This window comes from Teleopsis dalmanni, chromosome 1 (genome assembly GCF_002237135.1).
Source record: "Teleopsis dalmanni isolate 2A chromosome 1, ASM223713v2, whole genome shotgun sequence".
Lineage (NCBI taxonomy): Eukaryota > Metazoa > Arthropoda > Insecta > Diptera > Diopsidae > Teleopsis > Teleopsis dalmanni.
Window position 1 is genome coordinate 214,934,243 of NC_051846.1, and position 25,208 is coordinate 214,959,450.

General features: G+C 30.4%; 4 protein-coding genes across 5 annotated transcripts; 1 reads left to right on the top strand and 3 right to left on the bottom strand.

Moving 5' to 3' along the window:
* The first annotated feature begins 800 nt into the window (after positions 1–800).
* Positions 801–17,548, top strand: LOC119671943 (plastin-3). 2 transcript variants are annotated; one of them, XM_038082847.1, is made up of 5 exons: positions 801–1,308; positions 15,092–16,202; positions 16,261–16,539; positions 16,598–16,851; positions 16,936–17,548. In XM_038082847.1, exons 1-5 carry the CDS (start codon positions 1,234–1,236, stop codon positions 17,125–17,127), a joined length of 1,911 nt encoding a protein of 636 aa, XP_037938775.1. In that variant the 5' UTR covers positions 801–1,233; the 3' UTR covers positions 17,128–17,548. The 2 variants fall into 2 exon arrangements, with proteins under 2 accessions (XP_037938775.1, XP_037938774.1); XM_038082846.1 differs by lacking the exon at positions 801–1,308 and adding an exon at positions 12,196–12,434.
* A 511-nt stretch (positions 17,549–18,059) lies between these two features.
* On the bottom strand, positions 18,060–19,430 carry LOC119671944. Its single transcript, XM_038082848.1, has one exon. It carries the CDS (start codon positions 19,080–19,082, stop codon positions 18,135–18,137), a length of 948 nt encoding a protein of 315 aa, XP_037938776.1. The 5' UTR covers positions 19,083–19,430; the 3' UTR covers positions 18,060–18,134.
* Positions 19,431–19,714: 284 nt separating this feature from the next.
* Positions 19,715–20,811, bottom strand: LOC119675947 (receptor-binding cancer antigen expressed on SiSo cells). Its single transcript, XM_038087169.1, has 4 exons — positions 20,464–20,811; positions 20,262–20,396; positions 20,086–20,202; positions 19,715–20,028 (listed from the first exon to the last, which is right to left on the bottom strand). The coding sequence occupies exons 1-4, from the start codon at positions 20,626–20,628 to the stop codon at positions 19,822–19,824; spliced, it is 624 nt and encodes a 207-aa protein (XP_037943097.1). The 5' UTR covers positions 20,629–20,811; the 3' UTR covers positions 19,715–19,821.
* A 2,264-nt stretch (positions 20,812–23,075) lies between these two features.
* On the bottom strand, positions 23,076–25,183 carry LOC119671945. The gene is made up of 3 exons (XM_038082849.1): positions 23,824–25,183; positions 23,580–23,771; positions 23,076–23,467 (listed from the first exon to the last, which is right to left on the bottom strand). Exons 1-3 carry the CDS (start codon positions 25,073–25,075, stop codon positions 23,295–23,297), a joined length of 1,617 nt encoding a protein of 538 aa, XP_037938777.1. The 5' UTR covers positions 25,076–25,183; the 3' UTR covers positions 23,076–23,294.
* Between the last annotated feature and the right edge of the window lie 25 nt (positions 25,184–25,208).

Genomic DNA, 25,208 nt, shown 5'->3' on the forward strand with positions numbered 1-25,208 from the left:
GGTGAAGTTTACTTAATTTCTATATAAATTAAAATAGCATAATAATGTATCTTTGACTTATTTTAATATATAAGTCTATTTATTAAAATTATATATTTCAAGCTAATCAGTTTGATTTGTTAGGGCATAATATACATAAATATGTCTAGTATGTTGCTTATATGTTTTATTCATTTTTAACTCAAATTAATTCATACTGTAGAGATACCAATTAATTCCAAACACAAACCAATTAGTTTATTAATTATATAATTTTTTTGAAAATTTACGTTTAATGCAAACATCTATATAATCAAACCAGTATTTAAATTGTTGTCTTATTATTACATTGCATCAAGAACAGAATCAGATTTATCAGAACTCATAAGTATGAAGTTAAGAAATTTTAAATCAACATTTCTGATTCTATTGTTTATAACCGAATATTATTTAATATGACTGCGTAATATTTAGAGGTGTTTTTTGTGCAACAAATTTTCTTTAGAAATCTAAATGTTAAATTTTATTTTACATTAAAATGTGTGTTGGATTAAAATGTTTTTGTGTTAATTCTTAAAACCTTAATTTTATTAATTAAGAATTTGTTTTTAATATATTAATAATACAAACGTGTGTACAAAAAATAATACAGTAAATAAATAGAATTAATACCGAGTGCTAAACTGTTTTAACCTCCACTGTTATGAACACGTTTGACAGGGTTGTTATAAGCCAAATATGATATGCGAGTTCAATATACAAGAGTGAAATGAGCTAAGGAGTTTCGCTTTGGTTAACACTCAGTAAAATAAATAATAAATGAGTGTCGGAGCTCATACAGCTTTGGAAATTGGTTTTATTCGCACGCTTGGGTTTTCGGATGATGTCGACTTAAACTTGTGTTTCTCGTAGAATTTTAACTTTTCAATTTAATTCCGCATAATAAAATTAAGAAAGTGTGATTTAATTGAAGTTAATTTGTGTGCATAATATTTTTAAGTAATTATTGATATATATTTGAAAGTGCAAAAATACTCCAGACAGCTTTAAAGAAAACGAAGTAAAAGCAGAAGTCTTGAAAACGCGTCACATAGCGAAAGTGGCAAAGAAGTTGTTTTAATTATTTTATTGTAAATTAGATTTTTCATTATTATACTATAAAAGTATAAAACTTGTAAACTAAGTAAAACTATAGTACGAAATATTTTAAACAAACAAAAAATATAATAGTGTAAGATCCACAACAGGAGCAAAATGGCATCAATAAACAAATTTACAAAAACTTTATCGGCGGATGAAAAAGCAGAAATTCTGGAGAAATTCATTGAAGTAAGAATGTCTTTGCATATTATTAACTATAACTATAAGTGACAACATTGTTCGCGAATTTATATTCAAAGTTTTAAGCTTAGGTTTTGCGACTTACCAAACATACCAAGTGTATGAGTCAGACGATGTCTTCAAGATTTTATATTTGTGTTTTGTATTTAGTTCCATTTGGGTGTGGAAATGGTTTGTCAGATTTACATGTCATGTTACAGTGCAATTTACACGTAAACATATTTTCAGTTTCTTACTTAATGCTTGTGTGTGTGCGCTGTGTGTGCATTTGCATATGCAAAACAAAACGAAAAATTGATATAAAACACTTTATGAAGAAAACGTGCATCAGTAAATGGAAAATGAAACAAAGCAGGGTTGAAAAAGGAATGCGTACTTAATCACATAAGTATATCAATATGGCTGGCTGCATGGGTGGTGGCCTCTCGCGTCAAAATAAGGCGCAGATGCCGCCTTCGTAATGACAATCCAGAACGAAAACATCAACGAAAGGCAATGGAAACTATAAACAAACACAAATTAAACACAAAAAAAAAAAAAATATTAAAAGTGAACTCAATATAAGTATACATGCAAAAGAACACAACAATCCACTCGACTTGAAGTCTCTTCAAAGATTTCTCTTGTCTTATTGCAATTCAAAGAGGTCGACCGTTTCCAACACTCCGATTGCATGTGTTGATAAGCTTGCGGGGGGCTTATACAGTTGCCAGTAATCAAGTCCAAGGGCATAAAAAACTCAAAGAAATTGACTTACACATTTGGGTGTGCATGTCGGCATATGTGTACATCTATTTTACATATAAGATGTTCCTAGAGAAATGTGTTTTAAATGCTTAGCCGATGCTTCGATGAGCTGCTTTCCATTTGAAAAGCGAATTTGTGGAGCAGACGTTGCCTCCAAGCACAAATGAAGTGCATATCAAGGCCAGCTAAGACAAGTGCAGAGCACACAGTAAGCTTTGTTGTGCATGATAAGCTTCGGGTTTATAATTGCAGTTGTAATCGCTAATGGTTAGCGGCACTGAAATGCTAGGCAGTGAATCAATCTCCAAGGGACGGAAATACAATCAAAAGAAGTTTGTTTATTGTATGGATTTGCGGATTATGATATGACACTTGATATGAGAAATTCTGTACCAGTGAACAAATGTATTGTTGTGATGCGTTTTAATTCTTGCGACTTCTCCGGCTTTGTTCCGCCTGACAATTGATATGCTGCCATGCAAAGCATTTATTGCGCGAGCACTTGTCTTTATAATATGCCTTCATCATATGCGCTTTTATTATAAATTTTTTTGCTGATTTTTATTTTTTGTATACATAAAGAATTTATTTTATACCAATCTCTGTCACACAATGCAAAGTTTAAATATTTTTGCTGAATTAAATTGTTGCTTTAAATTGTTCATTTCAATTTCCAAATATATTTTCATAACTGAGTCTGGAGTTTTACGATTAAGAATTATGGCCAACTTACACATATCTTCTCTCAAAACTAGAAAGGTAAAAAAACATTCCTTGTTGGTTTAGGCAACAACTTAAAAATTCGATTTTCATACTAAAGTCATTATTTATCGTTTCGACAATTTATAATTATCGAAATGTAAAATTATGTCCAAATGTACTTGCATTGAGTTTCTTGAACTCCGCACGGCTTTGGTCTACGGAAATTCGTGTATTTCTCTTTATATGGCTGTGTATGTGTTTGTGTTTGTGTTGTGTTGCGTCCAAGCGCTGAAGTCTTACAGTGGGCGAAGCATTGTACTTCAACAAACAGAGAGTTTTTCTACAATTGTGTGGGAGGAAAGTGCTCAGTTGGTTGGATTACTCATTACCTTAAGTGACAGTTTTCGAGGTGTTGACTTTTAGATACTAATAATGACCTCTACAGATATATACAGATATTGTTTACTACTGTGATATATATATATATATATATATATATGTATATCTATTTGTCTTTATATTAATATCCTATAGAAACTTTGAATAATTGGTGGCTAATAAAAAGAGATTTTAATTTTTGTTTTAACATAAAAAAATCAACAGAAGAATAGTAATTCTTTATTTTACCTAACAAAATTATTTTCTATTTCATTTTTTCCCCATTTAATACCCAAATTTTTTATTTTACAATTTGTCACTCATTGTATTGTGCCGGTGACCTTATTATGGGTAAGTGCCGCGCTGCTATGCGAACTTTTTTGTTTACATTTTCAAGCAGGCCTATTAGACCAAAATGAATGGCCAAACGCTGACATTTTTATGTGGTAATATAGTTTTTTTCCTCGGTCGCGTGCTGCAGTTGTCATTCAAGCGGAACCACACCTTCCTCTCAGGTACTTATTAGACACAATTCCATACACAATCCGGTAATGAAGACACAACAAAGCAACACTTTGTTGATGTTTACGAACTTGTATAAATTGCTTTGCTGCTTCCCTTTGAGGTTCAAGAATTTTGAGGCTTTGTTTGTGAACTCAACTGAACTGTGAACTTTTTAATAGCCAAACATGCAAATTTTAAATACACACATTACCATCTTAACAATGTATTTATATAATTTTTATATATAATTGCGAAAAGTGTTTTGCTAAACAATTAAATAATTTTATAATTCGCTAATTTAATAATTCGCTATAATTCGCAGTTTCTTAACCTTTTTTATGGTAAATCCTATTGAAGAATTTAAAACTCTAACGTCCTCTTTACGTAACATCCACAAAGAACATTCGAAAAGGTTAGCAGGTCAATCGAATATTTATCCGAGCTGATTTTCCAGCTTTTATATAAACAATCTTTTTCTTTTGCTCATGCACTACTACTCTAGTTAGTTCGTATAGTTTGCAAACGGCCAAACTTCCTTATCACCGTTATTCTTAAGATAACAATACCGTTATTCCTAAGATAACAATGTCTCATGCCCCTTCGTCACATTGAACAGTTGCCAAATGCGAAGATGTTAATGTTAACTTATCTGGCGCATTAGTAATGTCTGTTCCGTCTTTTTGAGAAAAGGTGCATCTTTGTAAACAAATATATGAGTTACTTCCTTTTCTTGTGGTTATATGGAATGTGTTACTAATAGAGACATTTTTATTCTGTTATCCAATCGTTAATAGCAGTCTGAATTCTAGACAATTCTCCTGATGAAGGCAAAAGAGAATTTGCCGAAATACGTATAGGAATATACAAAAACATACGATCGAAATAAAAGTTAAAATCCTAAAAAACAAAACCGATTTTAATGTAAAAACTAGCAATAGTAGCAGTAGTTAAAACATATTAAGTGTTGGTAAACCGATTTGCACATATCGATCAAAAGATTTGACATTAAAAGTAGGAAATGTATTGTTCCAAACATGGTTTGATTTACGCTCTGAGTTAACTTAGCACGATAATCTGGATTGATTTTCATGACATAATTTATATACCTATACTCGTATATTAGAAGATAAATTGCTTTTTAAATTTTATATATGAATTTAAGTGATATGTTTTACGTCATCATTAGAAATTCCACTGCTGGCTTGTTGTACATGCCATTTTGTATGAAGACATGTCATTGAATCTATGCGACTTGAGTACTTACGCAAGGCCTGTCTTCGATAGTAAAATGTGTCACAGCAGATACGAGAGTATTACGATGTACAAAATCACTGTGCGGCCGTAGACGTGATAAGCATTTCAATCTTTTGTCGATCGGTTGGAAAATCAAAATTCGTTTATGTCACCGTAAAGCCCACATTTTCTGTTGGCATGGTTTAATTTGCTTATGAACTGTTGTGTTGCAATGAATCTGCAGAGTCAATAAGCCATAGATTAAATATTCCATATTTCCCACACGCGATGCAATTTGTACGGATTTCGTTTTCTACTGCTTTCAATTTCAACATTTGTAATTCATTTCATTTTTACTTTTTCTTCAGTTATTCGTACTAAGCCGTTTACTTGAGTAATAGCCGAACTGGCCGCTATGTCTGCTGGCTACGGCCATCATTCAGAAAGAAAGTAGAGCACGAAAGTGGATTCAAGGCGGATTGGCATGCAACCAACATTGGTTGATTGCATAATGTCGTTTGTGTTGTTTATTGTTATTAATTATTTAACAAATTCTTCAACTTTTGTTTACATCTAATAAACTACAAGCATGAAATCTTAGAATGATTCGATGTATCTATTTCTGTGCACTTTATAAATTTACATATTTGCATCTTCAGATACAGATTTGAGCAGTTTAATTTCAACTGAAGTGAATATGAAATTAAAAAGGCATGATGTCACGCTTTTAGTTAAATGCTACCGACAAGCGCAAATATGGAAGCCATGCCCACATTCTACATAGAATCATTATCAGACTTTTTGTTGTCAGTTCGTCAGTCGGAATACTGAAACTTGAGTCGTTCAAGTAAACTTAAGTGTAGAAACTCATTAAATTAAATAAATTCGTTGGTGTGGTAACATAAGAAACCAGAAAATTTAAATCGTTTAAACAAAAAAACTAAAATTTCAAATATTTGCTTTTCGAGTTCTACTCTTTTGAGCTATCCAAAATGGAATGCACTAACATATTTGTCATTTCTAATAATAACAAGTACACATATAAAAACTATTCATACTAAACGTATATATTTAAATTGATTTTATATTATCATATGCTAAGGACAAGATCGATTGGTGATTGTATAAGTAATAAAATGGGTATGTGTTATTGGATGTAATTGGATAACTGCAACACTATGTAAGAAGAAGATATATGTTAGATATCAGAACATATTTACTTTATTATAATTATATAGATGTACAGACAACTAACTCCTAAGAGTTAGCCTCCTAAGGCTTTCCTCATTTAGTGGGAACTTCTCGTTTATATTTTAAAATAAATATAGATGTGATGACTTCAAAAAGAAATTGTATGATAAAGAATTTAAAAGTTAAAGGTATGGACTTAATATCCCTTGAGGAGAACCTACGTTGCGCTACCATCACAAATACTAATGTCTAAAGCCAATAAGTACGCTTCCAATCTTATCACTTATGTCAACGCATATGATATACACATACATGACAAATCGCATTGATCTTTATTTGTTCGAAGCAGTTTGAAGACCTAGAAAACGCTGCAGAAAACAATTAGTTCTGTTAAGATCTGTTTTTAGAAATTCATCATAACATTCATTATCAACAGATGTTATTAGAAATAGTGATTGCAGTTAATTGGTTTTTGTTAGAATGTACGTATTCATAAGCGATACGTATAAATATTGTTTTTTATGTACTTTTGTAGTCTCTGGAGGTATTCATTTATTATAAGTAACGATTGATATAGAAAATGTTTTTTGCCGTAAATAGTAATGTAAAAGGATATCGAAATATAAAACTAGTAATGTACAATTTCACACACATTAAAATATTGCAAAATATTTTTATCATTATAGATGGAAAAAATAGGTCTTTATTAATGTGTTTATATTGTTAATATGTATAGTTTTTTATGTATATTTTACTTTGGCGTAATAGATTGCATAATTCGCGGTATACGATTATTTATTCCAATAACTAACCTTTTACTTCACTTAGTGTAAGCGGATATATAATATCATAAACGTTCTTTATTAGACCTTCAAAATCTATACCAATAGATATATGATATAGTGATATCATATAAATAAATAGTGAAGAGATATGATATAGTGAAATGAAAGTTTAGATCTAAAAACATTAGTTATAATGAATGGACATTTTAAATTGCATTTATAAAAAGGGTGCATTAAATATATTTTTGTAAGCATTATTAGTAAATAAAATCAAGACAAAATGATAACAGAGTATTAATATGCAAATATGCATTTATACTAGTACATATTATAAGTATATAACACTATAATATTCCTTTCAGTACAAATCAGACTTAAATAAAGCGCCAATTTGTAGAATGGTTTCTAAACCAGATATTTGCAATACAACAGATCACAAGAATATTTTCAATTTTATAGACGGAACCTTTTTGTGGAATATGTGGGTTCACTTATAACTTACAAAGGTTGAAGGTTGGTTCGGTCTTACAACTATAGCAAACCGTCTAGTCTCAGTAAAATAGATCTGTTACTATCAGTGTCTGAGGAGACCGAATATCAGTTTCGCTTAGATATCTGAGCAATATCAGATTACTACGAAGAGAGTTCCTATCTCCGTCTGATATATGAAAATCTCCAATAGGTGACATTTAGCCTTTAATTAAAGAGTTAAATGTGCTAACAGTATTAAACCGAAACATTTGTCATGGTCGCAGTGCTCCATTCAATTGAGAGCCAGTATTCTATTTCTTTCTATTATATTGCATGCAATATTCTTTATTTTTTGGGTACGAACGGAGTATATGCTCTAAAGTTTATTTTTCAAAGTATTCCCGTTTTATATAGTTTTTGTTTGTAACTCGATTTATGATAGTGAGGAGCAATGATAAATATAGATAAAAAAGTAAAAAAATAATTCATAAGGTAGTGTGAATGTTCTCACACGAGTCATCTATAGCATAGATATATATGGTATGGACCATATATGTTTATATATATATATACCATATATGTTTATATATATATATATTTTTTTTTTGTGTATAGATTTAAGTATACTGAGTTTTTCGTACATTAATGAGTAATAAATGAATATTAAATATAATTCATGTTTTTATAGTGACTGTTATGATTTCAGCGCTAAAGAACTGCCACAAAGAATACAATCCATTAGATTGGAAATTATACAATATATTACTCAGCACTGAATAAACACTTGAAATTATTTATAAAACATGTTTGAAAGCGATGAACATTTTTTCGGTTTATGTGAATTTCTCTTTTACAGTGATCCGGCTAAAATGATCGCTTTTATACTTCCTAGATGTGACTTATTAATACTAAATTCTGAAAAAAAATTATTATTAATCAATGAACAATTTCATTATCTACTAAATATATGCATATATATACTATAAGTATTAGTACGTCATACTTATATAATGAGTATTTAACAAATTGTATTGGTAGTATTTTAATTGCTAAGCAATACGAACCGCTAAGATGTGACTCATGCTGATATTACGTTTATGAGTCACATGCTCTCTCTTTCTTCGATACATGACCACCAATTCAATTGTGCCAACCTAATACCTTATCTTTGTAAGCAAATGAAGGTGAAAAACATAAACGGTGCAGTAGTTTTGGAACGGTATAGGCGAGTAACACTGGCCCAATTAATAAAACGTAACTTAAAGTATGTTAGGGTATCTTCATATCAAGTTTCCTTTATAAAGATATATTTTACATTAATGAGGTAACCTCTGAGTCACGTTAGGATGAAACATAAACAATAATATTTTCGTAAAAATATTAAAATTAAAATTTAAATGAGAACTCCAGGCAGGCACACAGTCAGCATTTTGCATTAATTAAAAATCTGCAAAAATGCCAAAGCCAAAAAGTGAAAAAATGAAATAAAATTCTCTAAAATTGTGTTCACATTTAATCTAAATCCAGGTTAACTTAGTAAATTAACCAAAAGTTTTACTTGCCACTTTTGCATTTAATTTATTTGACCAAAACGCTCAAGTATTGCCAAACGCACTTGTTGTGGCACAAAGTACGAGTATTTTCGCTTTCGGTGCGTTTTGGACCGATTTTGTTTGTTTGGTATTTAGTATTTAACAAAGTAAATAGGCACCAAAATCGTTTCGATGTTGGCAAATAAAACCGTTAACAATTAATTGAATTGATAATAACCTGGTAGAGCCAAAGCCATCATTAGGCCAAGAAACTCATTTACTTATGGGTTGTTTAGTTGACCATTTGAAGCAGAAGTTATGTCACTTCGAGCGGATTTTCAACGCAAAATGATAAATCAATTACTCTACTTTTAAAGTGTGTACGTAATTTAAAAATTTTTTGTTTACATTTAGTAGAGCAAATACCAGATTTTATCTGCGAGATACTCCGTTTAACCTTCAAAGCGACACTATTTCAATCAAACTCGCTAGTTTTCACGCATCTTCAGTAGTGCTTAACAATCCATCAGTTTTGTCAATTAACTAGCAGATACTAATATTAATAATGTTAAGATAGCATTGTGCATTTGTTACGCCTTCGGGAGTTTGCAGAATTACCTAAATGTAATTTTCGCGTTAAAAGAAAAGATGAATTCAAAAATTTGCAATATTTTCTGTTCTTTTTAAAATGAAATATTTTTTGGCTTTTTAAATCTTTAAATTTTGTCTTTTCTTTTTTTATACATTTTTAAAGTTCACAATGAATAAGTCAGTTAGATTCTATTAATAGAAATTATAATAATAATGGAAATAAAATATTTGTCATTCAAAAACTTTAAAAAAAAATATTAAAAAGCTAGATAATTTATTTATTAATATTTTTCTAATCTTTTTGTGTCTAATATTTTACTTTCTAAACAATTTTGCTTTTGTTTTATTTTTTAATCATTTTTTCCCCAATTAATTTTTATATTTTGCGTCACTTTATATTTTTAATAATAATATTATAAATAAATTCAACATTTTCACCATGAAAGTTATATGATAAATTTGAAAAAATTTTCCAATTAACACTGAACAGTCATATGAGCACCGAAACATCGTCATTATTTTAAATAGAAAAATGAAAACTAGCTGCAAAGTGCAGAACTTGGAACTTCAGAACTTCATCAAAATAAGTTATCTCTTTTTTTTAACGAAAATAGTTGCTTAGTTGGGGTACTAAAAATGATTCTATTTAAAAGAAATTTCTTGTAATTCCTTGCAAGAAACTAGGAAAATGATTGATTCATATTAACAGTCATTTTCCTGGTAATCTTCAGGTTATAAAAATTCCGATAAATGATAATTACCAAATTAATTATGTTGATTAAGATCCCAAAAAGTAAAACTTAATAAACTTGTCGATGGCCCCTCCTATCAGAAAAGACTAGCAAGGCTAAACAAATAATTGATAAATTAGGTTAGGTTGCAGTGATGGCCTTGTACACCAAAGACCATTTTAGCTTAAATAATGGTCTGTTGTGACGACATGGATTAATATTGTGCTTACAGAAACTAGAAGAACTCTCAAAAGGACTGTAGTGATCAGCGTACCGACAATGCTGATGAACGGCACGCTTGCTTCATTCAAGTGAAGCTGCTGAACCAAACTTTCCAGTCTATAAACTTGGCATAAGTTCCTAATTTTATAGGATGGCAGCTGTGTCATATCAGTATAAAAAGGTGCTCTAAATTTGTTTAATCCCCTCATGACGAAACGTGGATATTGACAAAGACAGTGAAACACGGATACCTTCTCCTCCTCAGATTCACAAGACAAATGATATTATACCTAGTGTAGGATGCAGTGACCAATTTATAGATAACAACCTTATAAATGACGGATAGATTATGCTAGAATCTCAGTAGCACATCGCAGAGAAATATCACATTCTGTAAAAGAATAATTTGAGATTAAATAGTTATAATTATTTTATTAAATATTAAAAAACAATTATGATAGATATATTTTATTTAAAACAGTTCAAGTTAAAGTTAAAATAAATTCAAGTTCCTAACAAAATCGTCTTCTATATTGTTCACAGGTTTCAAATTATCATTTTGTTTCGCTTGTTCTATGATAAAATAAATTTTTGTTATTGCGGATAGATAGCAACACGATTTTAATTTCATTAATATTATCAATTAATTAGTTGTTTACAAGAAATTTTGAGAATCGGTAATCATGATTTCATTTTAACGTTTTTAGCTAATAATAATAATTGCTTTGCACACTTTGTAGATAGAACGACAAAAGTTATCGGTATTGCAGGAAAATACTCATAACTAATCAGTGCTTAATGACATAATTTTCGGCGGTGTAAAAAGTTGATTTTCATACTTCTATTTCCAGGCATTATTAATAGATGTGACTGAGACAATCTTAATTTATAGCAAACCACCGTTTTCAATAGAAACCTATTGCCATGATCTAATATAGTCTCTAAATATATAAGACCTAAATGTACTCCAATCCAATCATGTTTCTGTTTTTTAGATTTTCTGCATAAGTTACGACAGCATTAAAATCTCTTTCGTATATGTCTAAAAATATTATTATAATTATTGGTCCACTAAGATAAGAACTAATCTCGGCAAATATCTTCAATTACAAATAACAATGAACTATAATATATTTAAATTAATATATCTTATCTATGAAGCTTCCATATATACTGGAAGAGATCTTTTAATCCAATGCCGATAACTACTTCTTTATATTTTTGTTTTTCAATTCTTCCTGAAACAATGCAATGCGTTCTATGCCAATAATATGCGTAACTGAAAAGAGAGCAAATATTTATCAGAGATATTAAACGATTTCGTCATATGATTTTAATTAGTTTTCGGTTATAATATTGTTTGTGACTTAAAATGGCTGCAAATAAACTTCAGGTGAACTTCTCACGATGATTAAAGTGGAACCATTGTACAACATTTCTTCATTGAGATGCATTATTGACTTTTATTATTATATAAAGCATTACAGATTGAATCAGTCTATAATTTCAGTTAACGCAGTTTCAATCAGTAATTCTCGGTCGATGATATGTTTTTTATTAGAAATGTTCTATTTTAGATCGATAGCGAATGGTTGCGTACAACAACTTCAATATTTGTTGGTAATATTGCCGCTGGTGTTGGTAATAGTGATAAGGAAACTTAAAATTGTTGTTGCTTTGAGAAAACCATGAGCCAATTTTTACCTGATAAACGTACTTCTACATTAACAAAAGTAAAAATTATATTGAATGGCTTGTTGCCCCTTCGAACATATCAATCGGTTCAGTCGTGTTTCGTTTTTAGACTTCGCAAAAAGCCCAAACATTTTCGAACGGCGGTATTAAGTGCGATAATAATTGCTAAGTGACGTCATCAAATATTTTTCATTATTTATTTATTTTCAATTAAATTATATATATTTGCGTGCAAAACAATTGAATAAAATAACATGGCCGATATTGTGCATTTAGAACATCATCAAATCCTTGAGGAATACAAGCAGAATTTGGAAGAATTATTACCTAACGTAGGTTTTATCAGAATTAAGTGTGAATGGGTGTAAAAAATTTTACCTTTTATTGTTATATTTGCGATAAGTTATTTTAGAATAGATCGGTAAGCAATTAACTGCCAGAAACCTTCAATTCCCTGGCAAATAATTCATTTAACTAGACTGCTACAAATCGCTTTTAATCAAAAATGCTTATCACTTTAATAATCATTTATCGGTAAAAAATTTCATTGGCACCTTAATCAAATGCTTAATGGGCTTTATGAAGTACATATATGGTCACAAAAATGTTTTATGGCCATACTGCAATGGTTAACTCTTGTACATTTGAATTTTACCTTTAAACATAGGCACAGCACCAATCGATATACGGTTTAAGTGGAATTACTGGATTATTTAGTGTGAACTGAAACATTTTGACCACAAAATAAATATTTTTATGCAGTAAATATTGTTCTTCCAATAGCCGGGTGTCTCTAAATAGCCAAAAATCATCTGACATCACCACTCCCAGAATTTCAGTCCATAATTTATTTGTATAACGCATTACTTCACGCTTTATGTTTTCTTGGTAAGGGGAGTTTATATGTTTGAAATGCGTGAGTAATTCCGTGGCAATACAATTTTAGAAATACTTGCAAATATTTTCTTATCACACCTATTGGAATTTTATGCATAAAAATATACTTTCACAGATTCGCCGCACATAACATAACTATATTTATAATATTTATAAAATTACTCTTCGATTTATCTTATCGCAAGAATTTCTGCATAAAAGGCAATAAAATTATGTCTGACTGTTTGCGAAAACTTATCGCAAGTTTAAAAAGGGGTTCGATTTCAGTGAGCATTATTTTTTAATATATGTGGCGAATACAAATGTATTTACTTATAAATAATTACCACAAATAAATTTGGAAAGGGAAAATACAGAAATAAGCTTAACATCATTTATTAAGTAATTAAAAGTCAAATATTACAAAGTGATACTTCCTTGGACATAATATTGTATATATAATATATACGAATTAAGCAAAGAAATTCGAACGATGATAATAGCCAAGTGGCTAAATGCTGTATTGGTAAAGTTTCACAACTTTGGAAATGTTTTATACTATAAATAAATAGTTATTCATTTTTATTATTTATTCTTTTGAATTATTATTTATACATATTTATTTAATTTTTTAAAAATTATATATTTAAAAATAATAACTAGTTTTCGGAACAACTTTGAAATTTGCATAGTATAAAAATAACAAGAGACCCTTTATTCACAATAGCAAAAATAAGTTAATGTGCTTGAAGCTAAAAGGACTAACACATATTTCAATATTATGAGAATTAGAATTCAGAAGTCGAACGAAGACAATGGTTGAATCCTCTAAGTGCTCATTACTAAAAACATAAAATCCGAGTCTTCATCCATGTGTGAGTTCCAACTTGGGTAAAGGTTTTTAATGATCAAAACGAATTTTCCACAATTAGCCTTCTCTGAAATTATCGATTTAAAAAATAATTAAATAATGTTTGCTAAAGTTTTAATGTATTTTTCATATAAATATTTCTTAAATCCGATACATACTGTATATATATTGGTATTTTTTCTCCCGTCTTTATACATATCGCCCATGTGATTAAACAATAAATTTGCGTTGTTATCTATATTTGATTTCTACGTTCTTATCTAAATTTATTTAACTCTTATAAATAATCAGATACTTGGTTAATAAGAATTTTTAAAAATATTTATTAATAACTAATGACATTTTCTGTTAGACCTAAAAAACTATAGTTCATATCAATACTTCTTTTTATTCATCTATCAGAGCTTAATGTCCTTGCCTTGCTAAAAGATCTTAGTCACTAATAAGATCTCATTTAAAAGGGCTTTATTAAAACTTCAAAGTGGTGTAAATTCCTTTGCGCCCTATGCGGTAACAGAATGGGTGAATGGACCTAACCGGAACTTAAGATCGTTGTTATAGTCTAAGCTGTACTTTTTATATGATCAAATATACCTATATATAAATATATATATAAATTCGCTATATGAAATATTTTTTGAAGTCATATCTGCAAAGCTTCATAATTCACTTCACGATTTGTATGCTCATTTTTTTTTACTTACGTATTTTGAAAATAACAAAAAAATATTACAAATACCAATTTTTTGATTGTAAACAATCTCAACTAAATGATCGAATATTGTAAACAAAAAAGAGCTACGCGATACTTGTATATCCCGATTGCGCGTAACAAATACACAGAGTTAGATACATCTATCTATTTGTATCTGATAATGAGTGTGTGGGTTGTTAAAATTTCACGAAACAAGTTTTCATTCTTTCTGCAATCAAATAAAATAGTATAAAATGACTTATTCATTATTCTTGAATTCAAGTTCGCATGAAATCACCCCGTGTATCGTCACCTTCAATTCGAAAATCTAAACAAATTCTTCGTTAAAGTGTGTGAATCATTTTTCGGATTGAAATTGAATGCGACATGTAAGCGTTTTACTTTTATATATACGCTGCATCTTTATTTGACTATATGAGTAATATATATGTTATAGAAGAAGTAATATCAATATAACTGATAATTAGTTTCAAATGTTTAAGAATACTTATACTGTATAAAATTAATCTAATTTTATTTTGTTTTAGATCGATGCAAATAAAGATGGTTTTATTGACCTCAGTGAACTTAAGGATGCACTTGATCAGGTTGGTTTTAAATTGCCCGGCTACCAGGTGCGAGAAATGATTGAGGAGTTCCGTAACAAACAACGCACTGCACATCAAGGTAAACTAAATTTGGAGGAATTTGAAAATTTATGTTTGGACTTAAAGTCAAAGGATGTAGCCAGTACATTTAAAACTGTCGTTTCGAAGAAAGAAAATCTGGAAACCTTGGGTGGTATGTCTAGTATATCTTCCGAAGGCACAACACATTCAGTGCGATTGGAAGAACAACTGGCCTTTTCTGATTGGATTAACTCGAATTTGGGTCACGATCAGGATTTAAAACATCTGCTACCTATTGATTCAGAGGGCAAACAACTTTATCAGTCAATCAAAGATGGCATATTGCTATGTAAAATTATCAACCACTCTTGTCCCGACACCATTGATGAACGTGCTATTAACAAGAAGAATCTTACTGTATATAGAGAGTTCGAGAATTTAACATTGGCTTTAGTTTCATCACAAGCTATCGGTTGTAATATCGTAAACATTGATGCGCATGATTTGGCTAAGGGCAAACCACATTTGGTGCTTGGTCTTTTATGGCAAATTATACGTATTGGCTTGTTCAGTCATATAACATTGGATAGTTGTCCTGGCTTGGCAGGTTTATTATTCGATAATGAACGTCTAGAAGATCTTATGAAACTGTCACCCGAAGCTATTTTACTACGTTGGGTGAATCATCATCTCGAACGTGCTGGTATTTCACGGCGGTGTACAAACTTCCAATCGGACATTGTTGATTCGGAAATTTATTCACATTTGTTGAAACAAATTGCTGGCAATGACACTGACGTCAATTTGGACGCTCTAAGAGAAAACGATTTAACAGCACGTGCTGAAATAATGTTGCAACAAGCGGCTAAATTAAATTGTCGCAGCTTCTTGACACCGCAGGACGTTGTCAATGGTGTTTATAAATTGAATTTAGCTTTTGTAGCAAACTTGTTTAATAATCATCCGGGTCTTGACAAACCCGAACAAATCGAGGGTCTGGAATCAATTGAAGAAACACGCGAAGAGAAAAGTAGAATTATTTTTGTTTAATTGAAATCAATATTAATTTTGATCAATTTTGTTTGTAGCTTATAGAAATTGGATGAATTCTATGGGTGTCTCTCCTCATGTAAATTGGCTGTACTCCGACTTAGCTGATGGTTTAGTTATTTTCCAGCTTTTTGATATCATCAAGCCTGGCATTGTTACTTGGAGTCGTGTACATAAGCGTTTTACCCCATTGCGGAAATTTATGGAGAAGCTTGAAAATTGCAACTACGCCGTAGATTTGGGAAAACAACTCAAATTTTCATTGGTTGGTATTGCTGGTCAGGATTTGAACGATGGCAACGCTACTCTTACTTTAGGTAATTTAGTAAATAAATAAATGATGTGCAATTTCAATTAATATTATTATTTATACAGCATTGATATGGCAACTTATGCGCGCATACACGCTTTCCATTTTATCACGGTTGGCGAATACTGGCAATCCTATCATTGAAAAAGAAATTGTTCAATGGGTGAACAATAAACTTGCTGAAGCAGGAAAACAGTCCAGCTTAAAGAACTTTAATGATCCTGCGATTGCTGATGGTAAAATTGTGATTGATCTAATCGATTCTATAAAAGAAGGCAGTATAAATTATGATTTGGTGCGAACCGGTGGCACTGAAGACGTAAGTTTTTATATTTCTGGATTTTATATACAATCTCCCAACTTTATAACTTTATAACACTGATTGTTGTTTTATTTACTTCAGGATAATTTAGCCAATGCCAAATATGCCATTTCAATGGCACGTAAAATAGGCGCACGAGTATATGCCTTACCCGAAGACATTACTGAAGTCAAACCTAAAATGGTAATGACCGTTTTTGCTTGTATGATGGCGCTCGACTACATACCCAACATGGATAGTGTCCAGAATCAAAACAACATTAATAGTAACTAAGCACAAACAATAACTAATAACCATTTAGCATTGTCCACAATTGAGTGGTTGCACAAAAGACGACAGAAAACAAAAAAGCTAAGGAAACCAACCAACCAAGAAGAAATGCTGAAACGCCATGGAATTAAGCAATATACAATTTTTTACGCAATGCATGAAGCAAAGAAACTGACTAATTATGTACTTTTTTAATGTAATTTTTAGTAATTTATTTTAATTCGTTTGACAAGTTTGTTTAGTTTGTTAATTTTATGAAGTTTTATTTATACAAATGCGCGTAAAGTTTAAAAAAATAAAAGAGTATTTTGTTAAACATTTAAAAGAAAGATAACTAAAATTAACCTTATTTTATAAATAAAGGTTTTAGCTAACATAATTGAAATGTAGAATCATATACATACATATACACAACATTATATAAATAAATATATATATTTATAAAGAATACTGAATTTGCAAGTCAATTTGTAAGTTTATTATTTGCTGATTTATTTTAAATAAAATGTAAAATATGCGTTTTAAGCTTAAAAAATACTATAATTTTGATTTATTTTCTAGAATCGCAAATTTTTAGCATGCTCAGCAAACGTGGGAACTAATAGACGCTAATAAGTATAAATAAAGTTCTTCATTGTAGTCTGGACAAGCATTTAGGAAATGTTTAGATCAAAATTTTTATTTAACCATAAAAGATGGCCAATACTTTCACAATACCGTTAATGCCGCAAAAAATCATTTATTATATTTTTATACTTGAAATATGTTAAGCTAGACAAATCATTTATTAGTAAAGTAAACCTTGGATGAACTACTCAAATGTTTCAAATGTATACATTTATAGCGTTTTGAAAAATAAGGTAGGTAGGTCTTGGCTCATTTCTTTAAGTGAATTTGTTAATCTTATCTAAATAACTTGCATATAAAATTATATCTCATTCAAAAAATATTATTTGGAAAATGATATGCTTAATCAATTCGGAATAAATTTAATAATTTTCTATATAAGATTACTTATCATCATCTACATTTGAAAAATTTTTTTCGATTACGTATGAGGCCGTCCGCTTATAGATTCGTTGTTGCTTCTCTTTGATTTTCTGGACTTGATCTTGTTTCGCCTTTTGTGGCTGATTGTGTGGCAAACGCTTGAAACATTTGATTTTAGTGCCGGTATCGCCATTTTTGCAGTAGTAACAGACTTTCACGCCCTCAATTTTCTTAGTACAGCTACTGTTTTTCTGTTCACTTTTTCTGCGCGGCCTTCTGCTTCTTTTGCTAACGGTTTTAGGTTCCTGAATTTCATCGCTGGAATTCTCATTTGAAGGTTCAGATTTATGTCGTTCCATTTTGTAGTTATTTTCATGTCTGAAGGCATAATTGACTGGTTCGCTTTCTGTACTAAATGAACAAGTTTCCGATTTCTCACCACTCTTTGGATTCGCACAAATTACGCATTCTTCCCGATTCTTCATTATAGTTTTGCAATTGCTGTCTTTTTTCGAATGATTGTTTGACTTCTGTGAACTCTTCAATGGTTTTGTATTGTAAACTTGTGCCTCCGCTCGTTCTTGTTCAACACTTTCGCTTTTACTGTTTTCTCCGGAATCGAATAGTTTACTAAAGTATTCACGCACAAAGTCTTCATATGCTTGTTCATAATTGTATGGTTGCTCAGCTGATGAGGATGACTCCTGTTCACTTGACCCGTCTGTATTTCTTTTCACTATTTTGGATAGCCGATTAGATAGATCAACAGGTGCGCCTCGTACATTATTGGTAATCGCGTCCAATGCATACAGTAGTTTGCCTGGAGTAGCAGACTGCCAACTACTGATAGTTGGAATATTTATTGCTTCACTTGCATTACAAAATGTTAGGAAAAATGCAAAAACATTCCAAATCCAGAAACTACGAGAAATTAAGCCAACATTATTTCTGTTCATTACGAGAGTCATGGTTGCTTCTTGACACGTCTCTGAATGTTAACTGTCAAAAACTTGCTCAAAATAAGTTTATATAGAAATCGAATTATAAAATTATTTCCTGCAGAAACTACTGAAGCGTTTAGATTTACAAAACTAAAAAACTCTTATGACACAACCGCAAAGTAGACGAGGAAGTATATCACTTGAATCCACAAATATTAAAACATTCGTAAATACACATTCTGGTTGCATATTATGGTAATCGCAAATTATATTCCGGACTTCTACATCAGCGGCTGATTACAATTGGGCAAAGCAATTATATATAAAAACAGATAAATGTCTTAACTAATATAAAATAATAATTAATAAATAATTTTAATATTGCCAAGCAATATTTTGTATCTTGCACTTTTATTTGCATAATGCAAAACTTTGGATTGCACTTGTTTATTATAGATTTTATAGTTTAAATGTTCCATAACATTTTATTATGAATTGCGCTTTTACGAGACGTAAAACTCAAGATAAATAAAATTTTAAATATTTAGATTAGTGCTTATATAATTAAAAAGGTTTTTTAAACGCTACGCTCATTTATATATACACATTAAAGATATATAAATATATATACAAGGAAATTAATTTAAATATTTGAATTTTAAAAAATAAATCAGATCAGATAAATCTAATACGAAAAATATAAGATTTCATGAATTAAGGAATGAATAATGAAATATACATTCGAAATATATATATCAATTATATATTATGTACTGCCTTTTTGGCTCTCAATTCGTTGGGCGCCGATTCCTCGGCTAGGACTAGTTGCTTCAATTCCATTTGGTTTATTAGTTTTCTGTCGTTGATAACGCAATTCCCGTCTTGTGTCACGAATTAGTTGTTTAGTTTGCTCAGTATCAATTTCTTCCCAACCTCCGCTATTACTTTCATCTACCCAATCCTCCAAGTCTGCCTGCGAAGAAAAATAATGAGTATCGTTGTTATTTAATTGTTAATTCAGAAGGCATACATTAATTGCTATAGGCACATCGGTTTTATCTGCAGCTAAACGTGAGAAATCAGTCTTTTCTTTTTTGTCATCACCAAGATAGTAAATAGGCTGTGGTTTGATAACTGGTGTAAGTTCCTATTGATTAGTAAAAAAATAAATTAGAACACAACGAACAATTATGTTTATTTACTGACTGTAAAGAAATCTGGTTCAGGTTCTTCTTTCTGCGGTGTTGGTGGTTTTGCAATACGTTGTCTGTACTGCTCAATATGCTCTTCAACGGTACGTGGAGCATCGTCCCATGAATTCCAATCACGTTCTGCGCTTTGCTGAAATCAAGGATTGTTACATTTAATGAAAGTACATTAAGTACCATATATGAATTTTTATCTTTACTTGATATGGACGTTTTATAGCGTTTCCTGAATCAACTATGATTTCAAAATTATGGTGTATAGGTTCTGGAGAAATGCTTGGCTTTCGACGACGGATACAACAGAGGGCACGTCGAAACGCAGCAACAATACTTAACAAGAATATTTTTATTTGCTGACAAAACATTTTAAGTCAACGATAAGAATCGTTGTGTTTCACAGTTGCTTAGCAAAACAATTATTTTGTGAAAGGTGATTTTTTCTTTTAACGTGGCTTTCTCTATTTTCCCAAACAACACATAATCACTAGCGCTTTTATTTACAAGATTTTGTGTTTATAAAATTATCGGTTTTCCTATGTGACACTGTTTCATACCACTCGTTCCCTTAGAATTACCTTTCAACAATTAATGTAGAATTGGAGAGAGAGAGAGATAGAGAGAGAAAAAAAAATCGCTAAAAAAGCTGCCAGCTACTTTCATTCTATATATTTTTTAAATGTACAGTGCTTAAGTGGCATCAATGTATATTTGTAAAATCAATGGACGTTATACATAACTACAATTATTAAATTTAACAAAATTTATCGTTTTGAGTTTGTAATTTACTTTTTTAATAACGTTATATATGTACATATGTTGTTAAAGACTTATTTGGATAATATAAAAAAATGTTATTTGTTTTTTTAATTTACATATTTCACATAGTTGTAATACATCTATAAAAATATCACCGATGTTTCGAAGTTTATATGAAACTTCGAAAGTTTTGCCAGAACGGGTATTCACAGGTATTGTTCCAATGAATTCTGAAAACACAGCAAGGGTTATTTATACAAGCATAGTAATGTTTTTGTAAATTTAACCTATGAATAATGAAATATGTATATATTATAAGCTATTGCAAAAGTAACTTTTTTCGGTATATCAAGGTTTTCCAATGTTAATATTTTGTTGTGTGTTTCTGTCTTATATATTACCATGAAATTTTTTAAATCTGCTAAATGTTCAATATCTGGTATAAGTTTCAATAACGTTGTGGTCTCTATATCTGCTTTAATGTCGTTTTGGTGTCTGTTAATTGCTCTTTAATATATATTTGCTCACAATTTTTATTGTTTCTAATAAGATTCGAATATTTCGTATAAAAGGGGCGCGTAGCAGGCTTTTTCACACACAAATATTTAATTTATTTATTAAACATTTGAAGTCTTTTTTTTGTATATTCTTTAAGTATTAAGCAATATTTAAAAGTAAACATAAGGCCAGACTTATTCCTATTGCACAGACGTTTGCAGTGTCATAATTTTGTATATAGTAGCCTTTCACACTGGTTTGTATCCGGTTCCTACAATATTTGATACATATTCACAAACTTACCTTGACTCATTGGAATAAATTGAACCATCAAAACAGATTATAAAGCTGTTTATTTTGTTATATAATAATCGCAACATTAACGAAACGATTAATTTTCTTTTAAAGTAATAATTAGTCTTAACATATTCTATGCAATAACCAATCTATTCTATACACAAACATAGTGGATCCCTTCAATGATCTCAATAAATACCTTAAACGATATGTTTAAATACAAACCTGCATTGCATTTATAAAACATTTAGTATATTTGACTAACACAAGAAATGAGATGATTTGATAACAATACAAATAGCAGTTTATACCATTTGTTATAATAAATGAACAGTTGAATAAATAGATGAGTAAACCAACTTTTTCAGCCAATTTTTATATAAATAAAGACCCACTGTGATTCCTGATCTCGTTTACATTTAGAAAACCTAGTAAAAATGAAAATTTTATATATGAAAGGAGAATTATATTTAGTAATCTCAGTTTGATTGAAGAAACAAAATAAAATTTAAAAAAGAAACAGTTCAATAAAATTTAGCAACTTAGATGTAAAATTTATTTATCTCCTAATAAAATGTTTAACAAAAATATTTACATGCAAAATTAGTTCGTTCCTACAGCATTAAGTTTAAAATAATTATTTATTTATACGTTAACAAAATTTAACAGAAGTTTTTGTTTGTTTAAGCAGTTATCAAATTAATTATTTAAATCTATTTATAAAATTCATAAACATTCATAAAAACATGAAATAAACACGTCTTATTGACGATCCTAAAATGAAGACACGCCCGGTATCTGGTTAAAAACCTTTGTGAGACTTTGACTTTATACTTATATTTTTACCATATGCCTAATTAAATTAAAAATATTTAGTTAAGATAAATATAACTATAAAACATATTTATAATACTTGATATATTTTACATTCTTATTGGTTATAGCTTTTGAAGTACACAAATATAAGTTTCTATTTCTTTAATAATATACGCTTTACAGTTGACACGGTGGTGTTATTGTTACTCGGATATGGTCCTTTTATTTTCTGGTTGCTCCAAAACTAATTATTTAATATCATTTTTTCTTTTGTTTAATTCATATATTATTAAGATTTCTATTTCAGTGTTCCGTCTTAAAACTAAATTTTTGTTGAACTATCACATATGTAAGTTCGGTTATAACTAAGGCAATAAATCTATTTATACATATATAAGCTCTTATACAATATGCATATATAAAATTTTATAATACTAAACACGACTTGTATATTTTAAAATATATGATATATATATATATATATAACATATAACTACTACTTGTATATATAATTGGGTATTGCCCATTTATCAGATCAGGCACATTAGGGATTGTTTCGTACTACTAGCCATTAACATCTGCTTAAACTTTAATTTGTAAAAATTAATATCCTAATTTATGCATTTCTGTAAAATTAGCTAAATAATAATAATTAGAAACAAATTTATTTAAGGTTGATATCTGCAGTCGGCGCAGAAGTCTTTATTTGGTCCGCTTTTTTATCCCGTATATAGTTGATGGTATACTCAATGCCCCAAGCAACTCCACACATACATATACAAAAACTTTGTGCATGTATGCATATAGGATAACTGTCTGTAACATCACGTATAAGACCTGAGAATAAAGAAATATAATGACATAAGAAATACAGTTGGGATTTAGAATTATCTGATATAAATTTCAAATACTGATATAATTATAATCCGAGACAGATTATTTAAATTACCTATTAATGGTCCAAAGCAAATCACAAATATGGCTTTGCCCACTAAATGCCAGCCAAAAGCAGAGGGAAGCTTTTCTAGAGAGCAATATTCAGAAACAGTTAGGGTAAAGTTACTTAAGGCAGAACCTCGAAAAAACCCGCATATTGAAAGCCAAATCATTAATTGAGTCCAGTCGGTTTGTTCGGCCATAACTGAAACATATCAAATTCGTTAAAAATTAAAAACATTTTTTTTAAGTTTTACTTGAACGTGTTATTGCCACAAAAATGATTGATATTAAAAAGACAGTGCGCTTTTTTATAGTTGTACGATCAAATATAGGTGGCAATACTATACGAGCGGCTATATCAGTTATAGCTGTGATTGATAGGCAGAAAGCAACATCGGTTTTACTGTATCCTAAATTTGCGAAGAAAAATGGCGTTACCATTTTAAAATTCATTTCGCCAACATAAAAGATGGAAAGACCAAAAAGAATATTTAAAAAAATTTTGTCTTTAAGTAAATCAACGTCCATTAAATCAGCGAAGCGTCTCCAAAACCCGGCTTTCTTTTCTGCTGGTTTATTATCGATTTCAGACTCTTTTTCTAAATCAGTTGGTTTCATTTTGATAAATGAGTCGTGGTGTGCGTTCATCATGCTCGAAGTGGCTGCACTATTAACACGTTTCAGTTCGCGGTCATTTCTTTCGAATTCCTCATCACCGACGTTCATATGCACTTGTAATATGGAACCAGTAAAGTCCATGTATGATAGATTTGAAGTGACGGAAGCCTTGCGATGCCGCAGCTCAGTATTGACATCAACGTTTGAATTATAACCGTTTGCAGCCGATTGAACTCCTGCTAATGACATTATACGTGGGAACGTAGGACGTTTGGGTAGTCCAAGTCGAGATCCATTCATCGTGTCCATAGCTATTTCTGAATAATTTTTACGCATATTTTGCTGCATACGTAAATTATGCTTATTAAATAGTAAAGTATTAAGTTCTGGTAAGGCATCTTCTTCTGCACCATCTTCTTTCGTTATTTTAATTTCAGGCGATGGCGGTCCCACAATCATCATTTCCTCATCAATTACCTCTTCCTTCATATGCCATTTAGCAGGTTGAAGTAATACTGATCCAACAGTAGAATGTAACGCTACGCCAGCTAAAATTAGGATTGCGCCACGAAAACCAAAACCCTCTAATAAAATTCTTACAAGTTGAGGCATTATCAACATGCCCATCGCGGTACCAGCCATAGAAAGACCTACTGCCTGACCACGTTTATGTTTAAAATAGTGATTCAATGCAACAAATGCAGCTGATGTAGCCAATCCAACACCTATACCGTTGATAACACTGTACGTGCTCAATATATGTGCCATATTGTTCGCAGGAGATGTTAAAGCTAAGCCTAGACCACAGAGTAGAGACCCTGCTATTGCTACTTTACGATATGAGAACTCCTTGAGCAACGGTCCCACAAATAAACCAGAAAAATTCATACAAACATCCAAGGCACTTATTATCACAGCAGCACCAGTAGTGCCAACATCGAGATCATTTAGTAAGTCGCCAAAAAGCAAGCCGAATGACGGTTCAATCGAACGAGTTGCCAACTAGAAATAAAAAATAAAA